Below are 11,580 nucleotides of genomic sequence, written 5' to 3'. Positions count from 1 at the left end.
TCATACATGACATCAAGGACATCTAAGGCTGAGGACAAATTCTAGAAAGTCCAGTACTTGCACGTAGTAATCTCATCTCGTCTTGCTTTTTGGAGAAAGTTAGTTTCTGAAGTGTGTTGTCGCTGAATGATCATAAACAACATCATCTGCAATACTCTAGTACAACCTAAGTTGATTTATTCTTTTCAATCTAGGAACTCAAGTGTTTTGTCATCATGGTTGCACAAGGATTGGTGCAAAGAAAGGACCAAGGGGACTTTTTCTTTCGGCCGGCCAAAAGGGCATGGTCTTGCTTGTTATCTTTCAAAATTGACTATTGATATACAAATATATCCTTGATAATCCAAATACGAAACAAACAACTTTTTGATTGAATTGTTCATCACACGAGCTAGGATTAACCCTGGAGCCTCATACAACGAAACAGATACAAGTTGGATAGCTGATCTAGCCAATAAAAGAGAACCATCAACTAACAAAAACAAATAAATACACCAAAAGGTAGCCAGCATTGACTTATGTCTTGGATTTGGTCCTGAAAGAGATATGCCCATGCGTGATGACCATAATTTTGCACCAAGTTAGGACAATCTGATGCTATGATCACCTTCTTGTACTGACCTTACTTAAAGACTACTCCTTGTTTATCTATTCATTTACTAATGCCTAGTCTGGAATTTCAGACATGAAACCTGTCAAATGCCTAAATATACATTTCTTTGTTCAATCAGATATCCAATCAAGAACCAGTGAACTGAATTTTGTGTTGTCATGGTAGCAAATCATTCAACGAAATGCTTACGAGCACACATATGAGAGATAATCAAGAATTAAAGAATAAAGCACCAAAGTACTTGCTCCAATTCATGCAGAATTCTAATTCTTGTGAGGAGTTCAAATTTGAACTAAAACCACGGCAAGAATTATGTAAAGGACAGAGTAGAGATGTATTATCCTCCCATCTATAGCAACAAGAGCCAAAATCAACGATGTTATACACCCCTCTTCAATGTTTGGAAGTTGACATACTCCCCTTATGTTTGGCATTCGTTTTGGAAACATCATACTTTAATATACAACTTCACATTGTGTAAGTTATATGTGCACCAAGATAGAGATAAAAAAGATGTATGCTAGATTTGTAACGAACCATTCACCTTTAATTATAATTTGACAAACATTTAGTACATATGATTAACTTGCTTGAAGAAAAGCTTGCAAATTTAAGACCTGCTACTGCTATCCACTCTTTCTTCTCTTCACATAGACAAAATTCATTTCAGAAACATGAAACATCTTTATAAGGATGTAGACATTAGTATCAAAATCCTGCAGATCAAATTCTATAGAAATCCTAAACATATTCTATAGCGAACATATGCTGCAACACAACACTGACTAATCTAAAGACCAATGTTGGCATACAAGATGGGTCTAGCTCTCTAAAAATTTCAACGTCAACCTCTCAGCAACTAAAATTATTATTGCTCTGTTAAGGTGGATACCATATTTCTCATGTACTTTTTTATTCAGAATTTCTACATATTGTTATTCATAAGTCATTATCCAGAATTCCTACTTACTTTTATTAATAAGTAAAGATAACAAACAATGTTGTTTATTTGTTATTAATAAATAAAGATAAGAAAGAGTCATGTGCACACTGCAAATATAACAAAACTAATGCATTAAGACAATGTATGGGACATACCAATATTTCAAGTCTTGTAAGACCACAAGAAGAGAGCAATCAGTCCGAGATTGATACTTCGTCAGAAGCAGCAGGGAGATTGGCAATATTTCAATGTATATACTGCAGACTGTACTGCCAAGCAAGCAAAGAAAAAAACAGAGTTTGAAGTTCAGATCCTTTCAGTACTTTCAGATCCCTAAAAACCTTATTAAGCTTAGTATTTACGAATGCATTTATTTTGAAGAGCAAAACCTTTCTGAATATCCTTTTGCTTCTCCCTCGCGCACTCAGATCCAATATCCTCTCCTCCTACCACAAGGAAAAGTCAGTAGGACTTGCGAAGTGCAGAACTACATATAACATTTTAACCCTGAGCTATAGTATAGTATCTTGTATGTATAAACACTGAATTTTTGAACCGAATTTCGTTGCAACTAATCTCACAAATTTACAACTCATCATCATCAATCCAAAAACAGAACACACATGCTCTCGAATTAAGGCTGTAACTGAATCAACTTAAAAAGAGTACACATAAAAAATTGTTTAGTTCTGCTGTCACTCAACTAAAAAGCTCATATGGCTTCTACATACCTCAGGATCTCTTCTCCACGCACATCGTCCGCAAGTTGCGTTCCATAATGTGTATGCGGTCCGGGCCACCATTCTTCTCCTCGACGACCCTAATCAGATCTAAGAATATGCGTACATTGATTTTAACACCAACTTGACAACGATATGCCTACAAATAAAAAGAAAACTGATCAAAATCATCACCTGATTAAACATCCAACTGAAGGCAACAGCAACAGTGCACTCATTCTTGGAAGCACTACTATTTCAATCCAAGTTATACACCTTATCCATTGTCTTTATTACAGATGAAAAGTTAATCCTCCTTTCTTTATTTGGGAAGATTTTTCCATTAGAGAAAAACTTTACGTGACTATTTAGAAGGGTTTCAAACCAGACACTTCCAGATCGCTGTGATGAGATAATTGCAAAAAACTGAGCATTTACTAACAAAGTATATACAACAAAAAAAGTTAAAGAAAATAGTACAAAGATAGAACAGTACACCTACTGTACTTAGTAGACAATACAAAGAAAAACACACAGAGAGAGAGTGAGAGAGAGTGATTAGAGGAGCAACTGAACATATGAAGCATCGAGGAGTTGCTGCACGTGGGTGTATAGGTGTTGGACATGGGGAATGGGGGAGAATAAGAAGGATTCAGGGGGTGGCGGGACTCACCTGCGACGCCATCCCGGGTGAAGTAGCCGATGAAGTGGACAGCCAGCAGCGCCTTCTCCAGCTTTGGGTCCGGCTGAGGAGAGGAGCCACCGCCAGGTCTGATGCGCACGGATCTCATTGGACGACTTCCCGACAGCGACGGTGTTGCAGGCGAGATCAAATTAAACATTCCCCGGTTGCCGAGGTCCTTGGGAGGCGAGGATGAGGTAGGACGGCGCGGCGGTCCAGGCGGACGGCGCGGAGGACCAGGCGGACGGCGCGGCGGACGCGACCCGGTCGGCCCGGGCTGTGTCCTGGCGGCGCGGCGGTCCGGGCGGATGGAGCGCGGACGGCGCGGCGGCGCGGTCCAGGCGGACGGCGCGGCGGACCAGGCAGACGGCGCGGCGGACCAGGCGAACGGCGCGGACCAGGCGGACGGCGCGGCGGCGGTCGAGGCGGACGGCGCGGCGCGGGGCGGGCGAGGGGTGGGGCGGTGGTCGGGCCAAAACTGCTGGGCGGGCGAGGGGTGGGGCTGTGGTCGGGCCAAAACTGCTGGTTGCGAGCGACGTGGTCGGGGAACGATGCTAATGGCAATGATTGGTAATTAATTAAGTAATGGCATAGTGGGTAATTAAAGCGTAAAACGCGTTCAGTATTCTAGAGGAATGTAGACCATCAGATTACAGGTTTCGATGGATAAGATGATTTGGTTCTCCGCCCTCTCTTTCTTTTATAGTGGTAATAGATGTGTGCTAGTTTTCTCCTCTTTCATGTTATCCTTTAGCAAAATCTTGAAAAAGAATTACGCTTGAAGACAAAAGGGAAAAAAGCATAGCAAAATTACAGGGCTCCTTGCATTAAGTTTTGATAATTGCATTGTTGTATGGTGTTTATGTATATATATTTGTGTGTGTGTGTGTGAGTGAGTGAGAGAGAGAGAGTTCATATATATTTTAATAACATTAAATATCTTGGTAGATATCTCTAAAATGGAACTAAGGTACGCCCCTTTGCTCCTGCCTCATGTGACCTCTCAGTTAGGGTTTTCCTGCCTCTCGCCGGCGATGTCAGTGGTCCGCCTTGTCTCCTATAGTCCTTGGATCATGGAGGCGCGGTGGATCCCGACCCTTGCCGGAGGGAAGGTTTCGTTTTTAGGTGTGTTTTGAAGTTTTTTAGGGTTTGTGTGATGCTCAAGAAGATGAGGCGAAGGCGGCTTCTTAGAAGATGGAATAAGGTCCTCCCAGCCTAGCCCATGTCCCAGTGATGTTTCTAGCATCGGCGGAGGGCATGTGGAGCTGTGTCTCCAACGGATCTCATGGGGTCCGGTCGGCGTTTGTCTTCGGTGGACCCGCTTGGATCCGGTTTGTTCTTTTATGTCTATAAGTCTGCAAGTTGGATCTTTCCGATCTATACATCCCTTCATCGGCGACAGTTGCTGTTCTGGTGTGCTGGTCCTATAAGGGCTTAGCACGACGACTTCTTGACTGTCTACTACAACAATGTTTGCCCGACTCTGATGAGAGAGGGACCATGACAGCGGCGCGCCTTCGGCTCGCTCTAGTGCTTGTAGTCGTCGCTAGGTGGTCTACGGACCTGGATGTAATTCTTACTTCTAGTGTTCCTTGTACTACCTTGACAGGTGATGAATAGATCAAGAATTTTCTTAGAAAAAAATCTCTAAAATGTATGGCCCAACAAATATATCAATGGATGTTTTTAAATTAATACATTAATATCTGTTTATAGTTTATGATAGAAAGTTATACCTAAAGTGTAAATTCAATCGTTGGCATATTCTTAACTACAAAGTGATCTATTAATAAAGAGACAATCTAGCGGATAGCCGGCTGAGTGTTTCTTTTCGTGAGAATGTACGCCGCGTATCTCTAATAAAATTTATTAGTTATATTTTCACCCTTGTATTGGTGGATTATACACCGAAAATGCCAAATAGAGACCGAGCCCACGTAGACCTTAATATGAAACTTCAAAAATCAAACTTCCTAGTGTAGAAACATTCTGAATAAAAGGATACACATACACCTAGAGGCTAATGTACATACCTGAAAATTTTCAGGTCGAAATGTGTTAAAATGAGAGCTACAAAAAAATCCGGGCCTTCTAGCATATGTACAGTTCATTCTCAAAGTCCATGATTTCAATTTTTTGCACTGCTCACATTTCAAGGTATTTCATCCTGAAATTTTTACACACATAGATGTTACATCCTTATAAAATGTGTGTTAATTTTTGAATTTTTACACACATAGGCTTCCATGGAGCTCGATCTCCAAAATGCCATATTCAAAACTTAACAACTCAGATTTCGATTCCAATATTTATTCAAGTCACTACGGACAAGGCGCAAGACAAGAAGATAAATGCACAAGTACAATTCCACAAATACATTTGCTTTGCTTTCATTGTGTGATGGACATAGAAAAAAAAATACAATCGCTTGTCTTTTCTTGCTAGATGAATATACAATCACTCTTCAGAGCAGAATGTGAGAGCCTCTCCGATGGAGGAGACGTACCTATGGTGGACGACCAGCTGGGTCAATGTCTGTCGTCAACGGAGCGAGAACGGATGAACGGCCCGGGTCATTTCTTAACGATACTTTTATATGGCACGCCACACTTTGCTGCAGATGATAAGGTTCTGGTTCCCCGCTGCTGAGATAAAAACCTTTATTCTTGTGCAGTACTACTGTTATGCTAGGAGACACTGCATGTATGCTTGCCTTTATTCGCTGGTCATTTTAGTTGTTAGATGTATGGAATGTGATTCTTTGGGCCAAAGCGTGGAGTGCGGTTCTTACCTTAGCTTGGGCAAACTTCATACCGTCAGATAAAACAAAATTTTGCCATTCACGGTTTCCTTTACACACACCTGGCTTGTTGTAGGTTACACTCAAGAAGCGACAGAACCGGGTGATACTGATCACATGCACTGAGCCATATCTTTCTTTTACAAAAAGTCAAGCGATACAACTTCAAATTATTAAAGCTATCAATCGTCCACGAAAAAAATGATAAAAAATCTGATTAATCATGTCAAATTTGACTTTTTCATGTCAACTTGGTGAACCAACCTGTGATTGGATGGTTAAGAGGACAATGTTAGCCTCAGCCCACAAAGGTTCAAGTCCCGACGCTTGCATTATTCCTGAATTTATTTCAGGATTTCCTGCGATGTGCATACAATGGGGGAAGACGTTCCCGTCGACTACGAGACGCATGTGGTGACTTCATCAATCTCAAAATTATGTCGGCTTAGTCTCCTGGAGGTGCTCATAGGTTAGGGTATGCATGTGTGTTCATAGGGATGAGTGTATACACTTATATACGAGTGTTTGCGTCTGTACTGTGTTTTAAAAAAACTTATATTGGCGTGATAGTATCAAATTTAGTTTATAAGCGCAACAATTTTTTGGTCAAAAAATAAGGAGGCCGATAATGCCCATACGTGTGGGCGTTAAGAGGTCTGGCCACACATTTTGTGTGCTGTCTAAGAGAACCAGCCCACACACCTACGTGTGGGCAAAATAAGTAATGCCCACATGCCTCCTTTTTTGCACCGCAGTCCCTCCCGCACGTCTACGTGTGGGCGAAATAGATAACGCCCACACACCCGTACGTCAGACCTCATACCTCATGGTCCCGCTCGCCCCGCGTGACATCACCACGTGTCCCCGCAGTTGCCATGGTCCCGGAGCCTCTTCCATGTTCGTTTAACTACAGTTGTCATGTTACTGAACTACAGTTGCCATGTCAGACAACTACAGTTGCCATGATTTGAAAACTTTAGAAGTTGCCACCTATTAACACTAGGCAGTTGCCATGTAGCACTACAAAAAGACATGGCAAAATAACATGTTCGGGTAAAGAGAGAGTTGGCATCTGCTTACAAGCATACTAGGGCAGTTGCCATGTATCCTGAAAAACACATGGCAACTGGTAGCTTTGGGTGTGGGAGAAGAGACGGGCGTGTGGGCGAACTGATAAACGCCCACACACCAGCCTCTCTGCGTGCGTTAAAAACTGGCGTGTGGGCGAACTGCTAAACGCCCACACACCAGGACCTCCGCGTGTGGAAACGGACATGTGGGCAACCGGATGAATGCCCATACACCAGCCCAATCCTACATGGCATAAAAAAATCTGGCAAAACATGCCAAGATTCGTGCAAACTTAAACCGACATTGATCCATGTGTGCGGGCAAGATGCAAACGCCCACACGTGTGGGCGTTAGTATTTCCAAAAAGTAATCTGAGATATATTTGTCATGCTCATCAATTAAACTTGTCATTCTCGACAAACATTATTTGTCATGAAAAACGTTTAATTTATCATGATCAAATATCTAGCGTCGGTAATGGGGTCTAAAAATATGTAAAAATTAAAGAGGGTGGATACTACTACGACCACCGGAGAAGGCGACAGCAACGGTGATCATAGCCAGCAATGAGCCATGTCATCTAAGCTCTCGCCATGTGACGACATCAGCACCACGTGATTAACACATTAGCCTTACTCAGTATGGCTCTCTATAAATACACGTAGAGAGGCTGCTTGCTGCTTACCGGAAACAAACAACATAAACTATTGTTCCGAGATAGATGGCATTCTTCCTGGTGTTCATGTCCTCGCTTCTCTTCATGCTCCTCTCTTCCTACGCGTTCCAGCTGCTTACCGACGTCCGGCGCCGCCTTCCACCTGGGCCGACGCCGCTTCCGGTCATCGGCAACCTCCTCGACGTCGTAGGCAAGCTCCCGCACCGCTCCCTCGCGCAGCTCGCCGAACGGTACGGCCCTTTGATGACGCTCCGGCTGGGCACGGTGGTCGTCATCGTCGCCTCCTCCGCGGCCACGGCCCGGGAGGTCCTCCAGACGCACAACACCGTGCTGTCCGGCCGCAACCCGCCGGACGCGTGGAACGGCATGGGGCACGCCGCCAACTCGGTGTTCGTCCTGCCGCCGCGCCGCAGGTGGCGCGCGCTGCGCAGGATCGGCGCCGAACACCTGCTGTCGCCCCGGCGGCTCGACGGGGACGCGCTGCGGCCGATGCTTCGGGACGCCGTGCTCGGCATGCTCCGCCGCGTGTCGGAGCTGTCGGCGTCGGGCGCGCCCGTGGAGGTCGGCCACGCGGCCTTCGCGTCCATGATGGACCTCCAGTGGCGCGCCATGTTCTCGGCCGGCCTGGACGAGGCCACGTCCGGCGAGCTGCACGGCTTCGCGCGGGAGGCCGTGGCGCACTCTCTCAGGCCCAACGTCTCCGACTTCTTCCCGGCGCTCGCGGCCGCTGACCTCCAGCGTGTGAGGCGAGGCTTCGCCACACACCTGGCAATGGTTTACCGGCTCATCGACCAACAGATCGAGCAGCGGAGGCGCGCCCGGCAAGCCGGCGACGGCGATGCGCGCAAGGACGACCTGCTGGACGTGATGCTCGACATGTCGGAGGAGCAAGGAGGCAAGGACGTCGACGACGGCTTGGTTAACCAGGATTTCATGAGGGCCTTCTTCACGGTAAGCAAGCTGCAAAGCACACGTGCATAATCGAATTGAATCGCCTAAGTGAGAGTACTATATATGAAGAGTGGAAGTACGTACGTACTTCCACATGTGTGCACCTGACATTTTCCGGATTGATTTACTAATCTTTTGGTACAGTACATTTTTTAACTCAATTAACACAAAACTACCTCCCAAAATTCAAATTCAAAACACAAATTTAAGCTGCTTATTTTGTGTACTGTTAGTTTTTTTTACATAAGGAAAGATACTGTTATCTTTGGCACGTTGGACATTTAAATGTTCAATATCGAAAATGAAATATATAAAGTCAATATGCAGTTTAAACATAATGAATGAAATATCAATAAGCGCACCCAGTTTTAATAAATACCTTTGTTACTATAGTAATAATTTTGTATAAGGACATAATTTGCTTTCATGTATATAATCCAAGTAATTTAGTTATAGTTTAGACATTGACATAATTCCTGTAAATATTTTATCATTAAATTATATTTATATGTGTTAATAGAAAATTCAACATGCCATTTTCATAGTGCTCATTTTGTGTATTATTAAGTTAATTCTTTTTTTTCTTTTACTTTGACAAAAATTTATTATTGACGTGTTAGATGTTTCAAATGTTAATATTCGTAAATGAAACATATAAAGTTCAAATATATGGGTTAAGACTTAAGAATAATGAATGAAATATGAATAAGTGCATCCAGTTAATATGTTAAAATAGAAAGTTGCACTATTAGAATAATTCTGTATAAGGACGTCATATGGCTTTCATATAACTGTCCTAGTAAATTAGTTGTACTTTACACATCAACACAGTTCCAGTAAATATTTCTTTCATGAACTTTATATGTTAATATTCAAAAGATAACTTTTGATTTGCGAATCTTGTATATTATCAGTTTGTCAATTATTGTTTTCCTTTTATAGTAAATATATTATTAGTAAGTTGGACATTTATAAGTTTAATATCGTAAATGAACTATATAAAGTTCGATGATGTTGTTTATGGATGAAGTAAGAATAAGCACTCACAATATCGAATTTAAAAGTTGTACTATAGAATAACTTTGTATAAGGATATAATATTGCTTTCATCATCACGCAGTGGTCCCTCATTACGTATAGAATAATTGTAATGGCCACACTCATTACATTTTTTTTGCGTGGAACATAATAAATCCCTCCTTCCGTAACATTGTAGTTTTAGGCATTGGCATAGTTCCAGTAAATATTGTAATCATTAGTTTTTATATGTTATTGTTAATAGACGATTATAAAAAGGAAGTATTTGTAAAATTGTATTCGGGCAATAAATAATACAGTTTGCAAATTTCAGGACATATTTCTTGCGGCCAACGACACTGTTTCGGGTACAATTGAGTGGGCTATGGCAGAGCTACTACAGGACCCACAGTCCATGACAAAACTACAACAAGAGCTCAAAAGTGTCGTTGGATCAAAGACGCACGTTGAATACTCCGACATCGACCAGCTCCCCTATCTCCAAGCAGTCGTCAAGGAGACGCTCCGTCTGCACGCGGTGGTGCCGCTGGTGCCCAACAAGGCCGAGGCCACGGTGAAGATACAGGGCCACACCGTCCCCAAGGGGAGCACCGTGCTGGTGAACGTGTGGGCGGTCCACCACGACACCGAGGCGTGGCCGGAGCCGAACAAGTTCATCCCGGAGAGGTTCCTGCAGCACGAGCAGGAGGTGAGTTTCCAGGGCGCGGCCGACTTCAGGTTCGTCCCGTTCAGCGCCGGGAGGCGCACCTGCCTCGGCCTGCCGATGGCGACCAGGATGATCCATGCCATGCTCGGCTCGCTGTTGCACTGCTTTGAGTGGAAGCTGCCACACGAGGTGGAGAGAAGTGGTGTGGATATGTCGGAGAAGGTTGGGATCACCATGGCCATGGCTACTCCCCTCCAGGCTATAGCCTGCAGGAGAATCTGAGGGCTTGGCTTTGGGTGTACTTTGTTGTTTCTTCCGTGGAATATATGTATGCATGTCTGGTGTGCATATAACCGAATAAAAGTAATGGGAAACCGGTATATAATGTTATCTGCCTTGTTGGAAATTAGATGCTTCCTTAATGCTTGTAAGGAGAAAACTCTAATATTTCACATAACTTGATGCACCGTTTTTTTGCGTTTTTTATTGACGGAATGGAGCACCACGACTTATGGGTCGCCCACGCGTGCTCCACACCTTTCCGCAACATATAATGTCCATTTATTTTTGTCATCCCAGTATAATAACAATCATCAAAAAAGCCTAAAACGCTCCAAAAAAATACTGCAGCCACGACTCATGAACTTGGCATGGGTACAGGTTAATTAACATTGATAGGCTACTCCTCACATTACGTGACTCCAGCACACCTCCATGGCATGAAGACTTGCCACGCGTCGTGGTCCATCCTTAATCACTTGAATCAGAGAGAAAGTGTCCTGAGATCTAGTATCTACGGCAAAAGCAATGTAAGCCGAGTGTGGCTCTCGGTAAACAGTAGGACACGGCACATGGAAAGCTCTACCGAGCCCCTAATAAGGTATACTAGATCGGCAGCGCGCCTTGGCGCGAGGGTACCGGTCCCAACGACTTAGCCAAGAGGTAGTAGAAAGGCAAGTTTAGCACATGTTGCAATCATATATGCAAAACATCAATGATATAATGCATTGCTCTATAAAATACAAGAGCCTTGATGCAATCCACCAAATCCAAAAGAAATAAACTCAGTACACATTTCGCCAAGAGCACAAAGTTGATTCAGAATTCAAGTTTACATCGCCTCAATCTCATAATAAGGATGCTAATTTTCAAGAGGCATCCTTGAGGTCACCGTGCTGAGAAAGGACCACTTGCAATAACATAATCAATAGCAGTTCAAACTACCAAAACTAAAACCACTATCTGCATCTCCATACATAACACAACAAAAGAAAAAGAATATAAATAAGTGGTTAAAATCACTATTTAACCACTATCTTCCAAACAGGATCAACAAATTATTCTCAGATCCTAGAGTGAATGCCTACATCATGGTCACACGCAATGGGCCTCCAATCACTACAATAATTGACACAAGGATCCGATTCGTTCTAGGTGAACT

At 43.3% G+C, this 11,580-nt stretch overlaps 1 protein-coding gene and 1 long non-coding RNA gene across 3 annotated transcripts; one reads left to right on the top strand and one right to left on the bottom strand.

Moving 5' to 3' along the window:
- Positions 1–316: 316 nt before the first annotated feature.
- On the bottom strand, positions 317–3,247 carry LOC123080710 (uncharacterized). Of its 2 annotated transcripts, none has more exons than XR_006438540.1 (4): positions 2,949–3,247; positions 2,288–2,435; positions 1,946–2,002; positions 317–1,825 (listed from the first exon to the last, which is right to left on the bottom strand). It is a non-coding gene; the product is annotated as an uncharacterized lncRNA (long non-coding RNA). The 2 variants fall into 2 exon arrangements; XR_006438530.1 differs by having other exon boundaries at positions 317–1,820.
- Positions 3,248–7,533: 4,286 nt separating this feature from the next.
- LOC123080620 (geraniol 8-hydroxylase) lies at positions 7,534–10,521 on the top strand. Its single transcript, XM_044503578.1, has 2 exons — positions 7,534–8,455; positions 9,807–10,521. Exons 1-2 carry the CDS (start codon positions 7,550–7,552, stop codon positions 10,419–10,421), a joined length of 1,521 nt encoding a protein of 506 aa, XP_044359513.1. The 5' UTR covers positions 7,534–7,549; the 3' UTR covers positions 10,422–10,521.
- The last annotated feature ends 1,059 nt before the right edge of the window (positions 10,522–11,580 follow it).

Source organism: Triticum aestivum, chromosome 1A (genome assembly GCF_018294505.1).
Source record: "Triticum aestivum cultivar Chinese Spring chromosome 1A, IWGSC CS RefSeq v2.1, whole genome shotgun sequence".
Taxonomy (NCBI): Eukaryota; Viridiplantae; Streptophyta; class Magnoliopsida; order Poales; family Poaceae; genus Triticum; species Triticum aestivum.
The sequence above is the reverse complement of the archived record's forward strand: the minus strand, read 5'-3'. Positions and strand labels throughout refer to the sequence as shown.

What these genes read in the sequence shown, in the direction of transcription:
- LOC123080620 (XM_044503578.1), top strand. Translation starts at nt 7,550, where the DNA reads ATGGCATTCTTCCTGGTGTTCATGTCCTCGCTTCTCTTCATGCTCCTC. An exon ending in TCATGAGGGCCTTCTTCACG is followed by an intron (nt 8,456 to 9,806) that starts GTAAGCAAGCTG and finishes TGCAAATTTCAG; the next exon opens with GACATATTTCTTGCGGCCAA.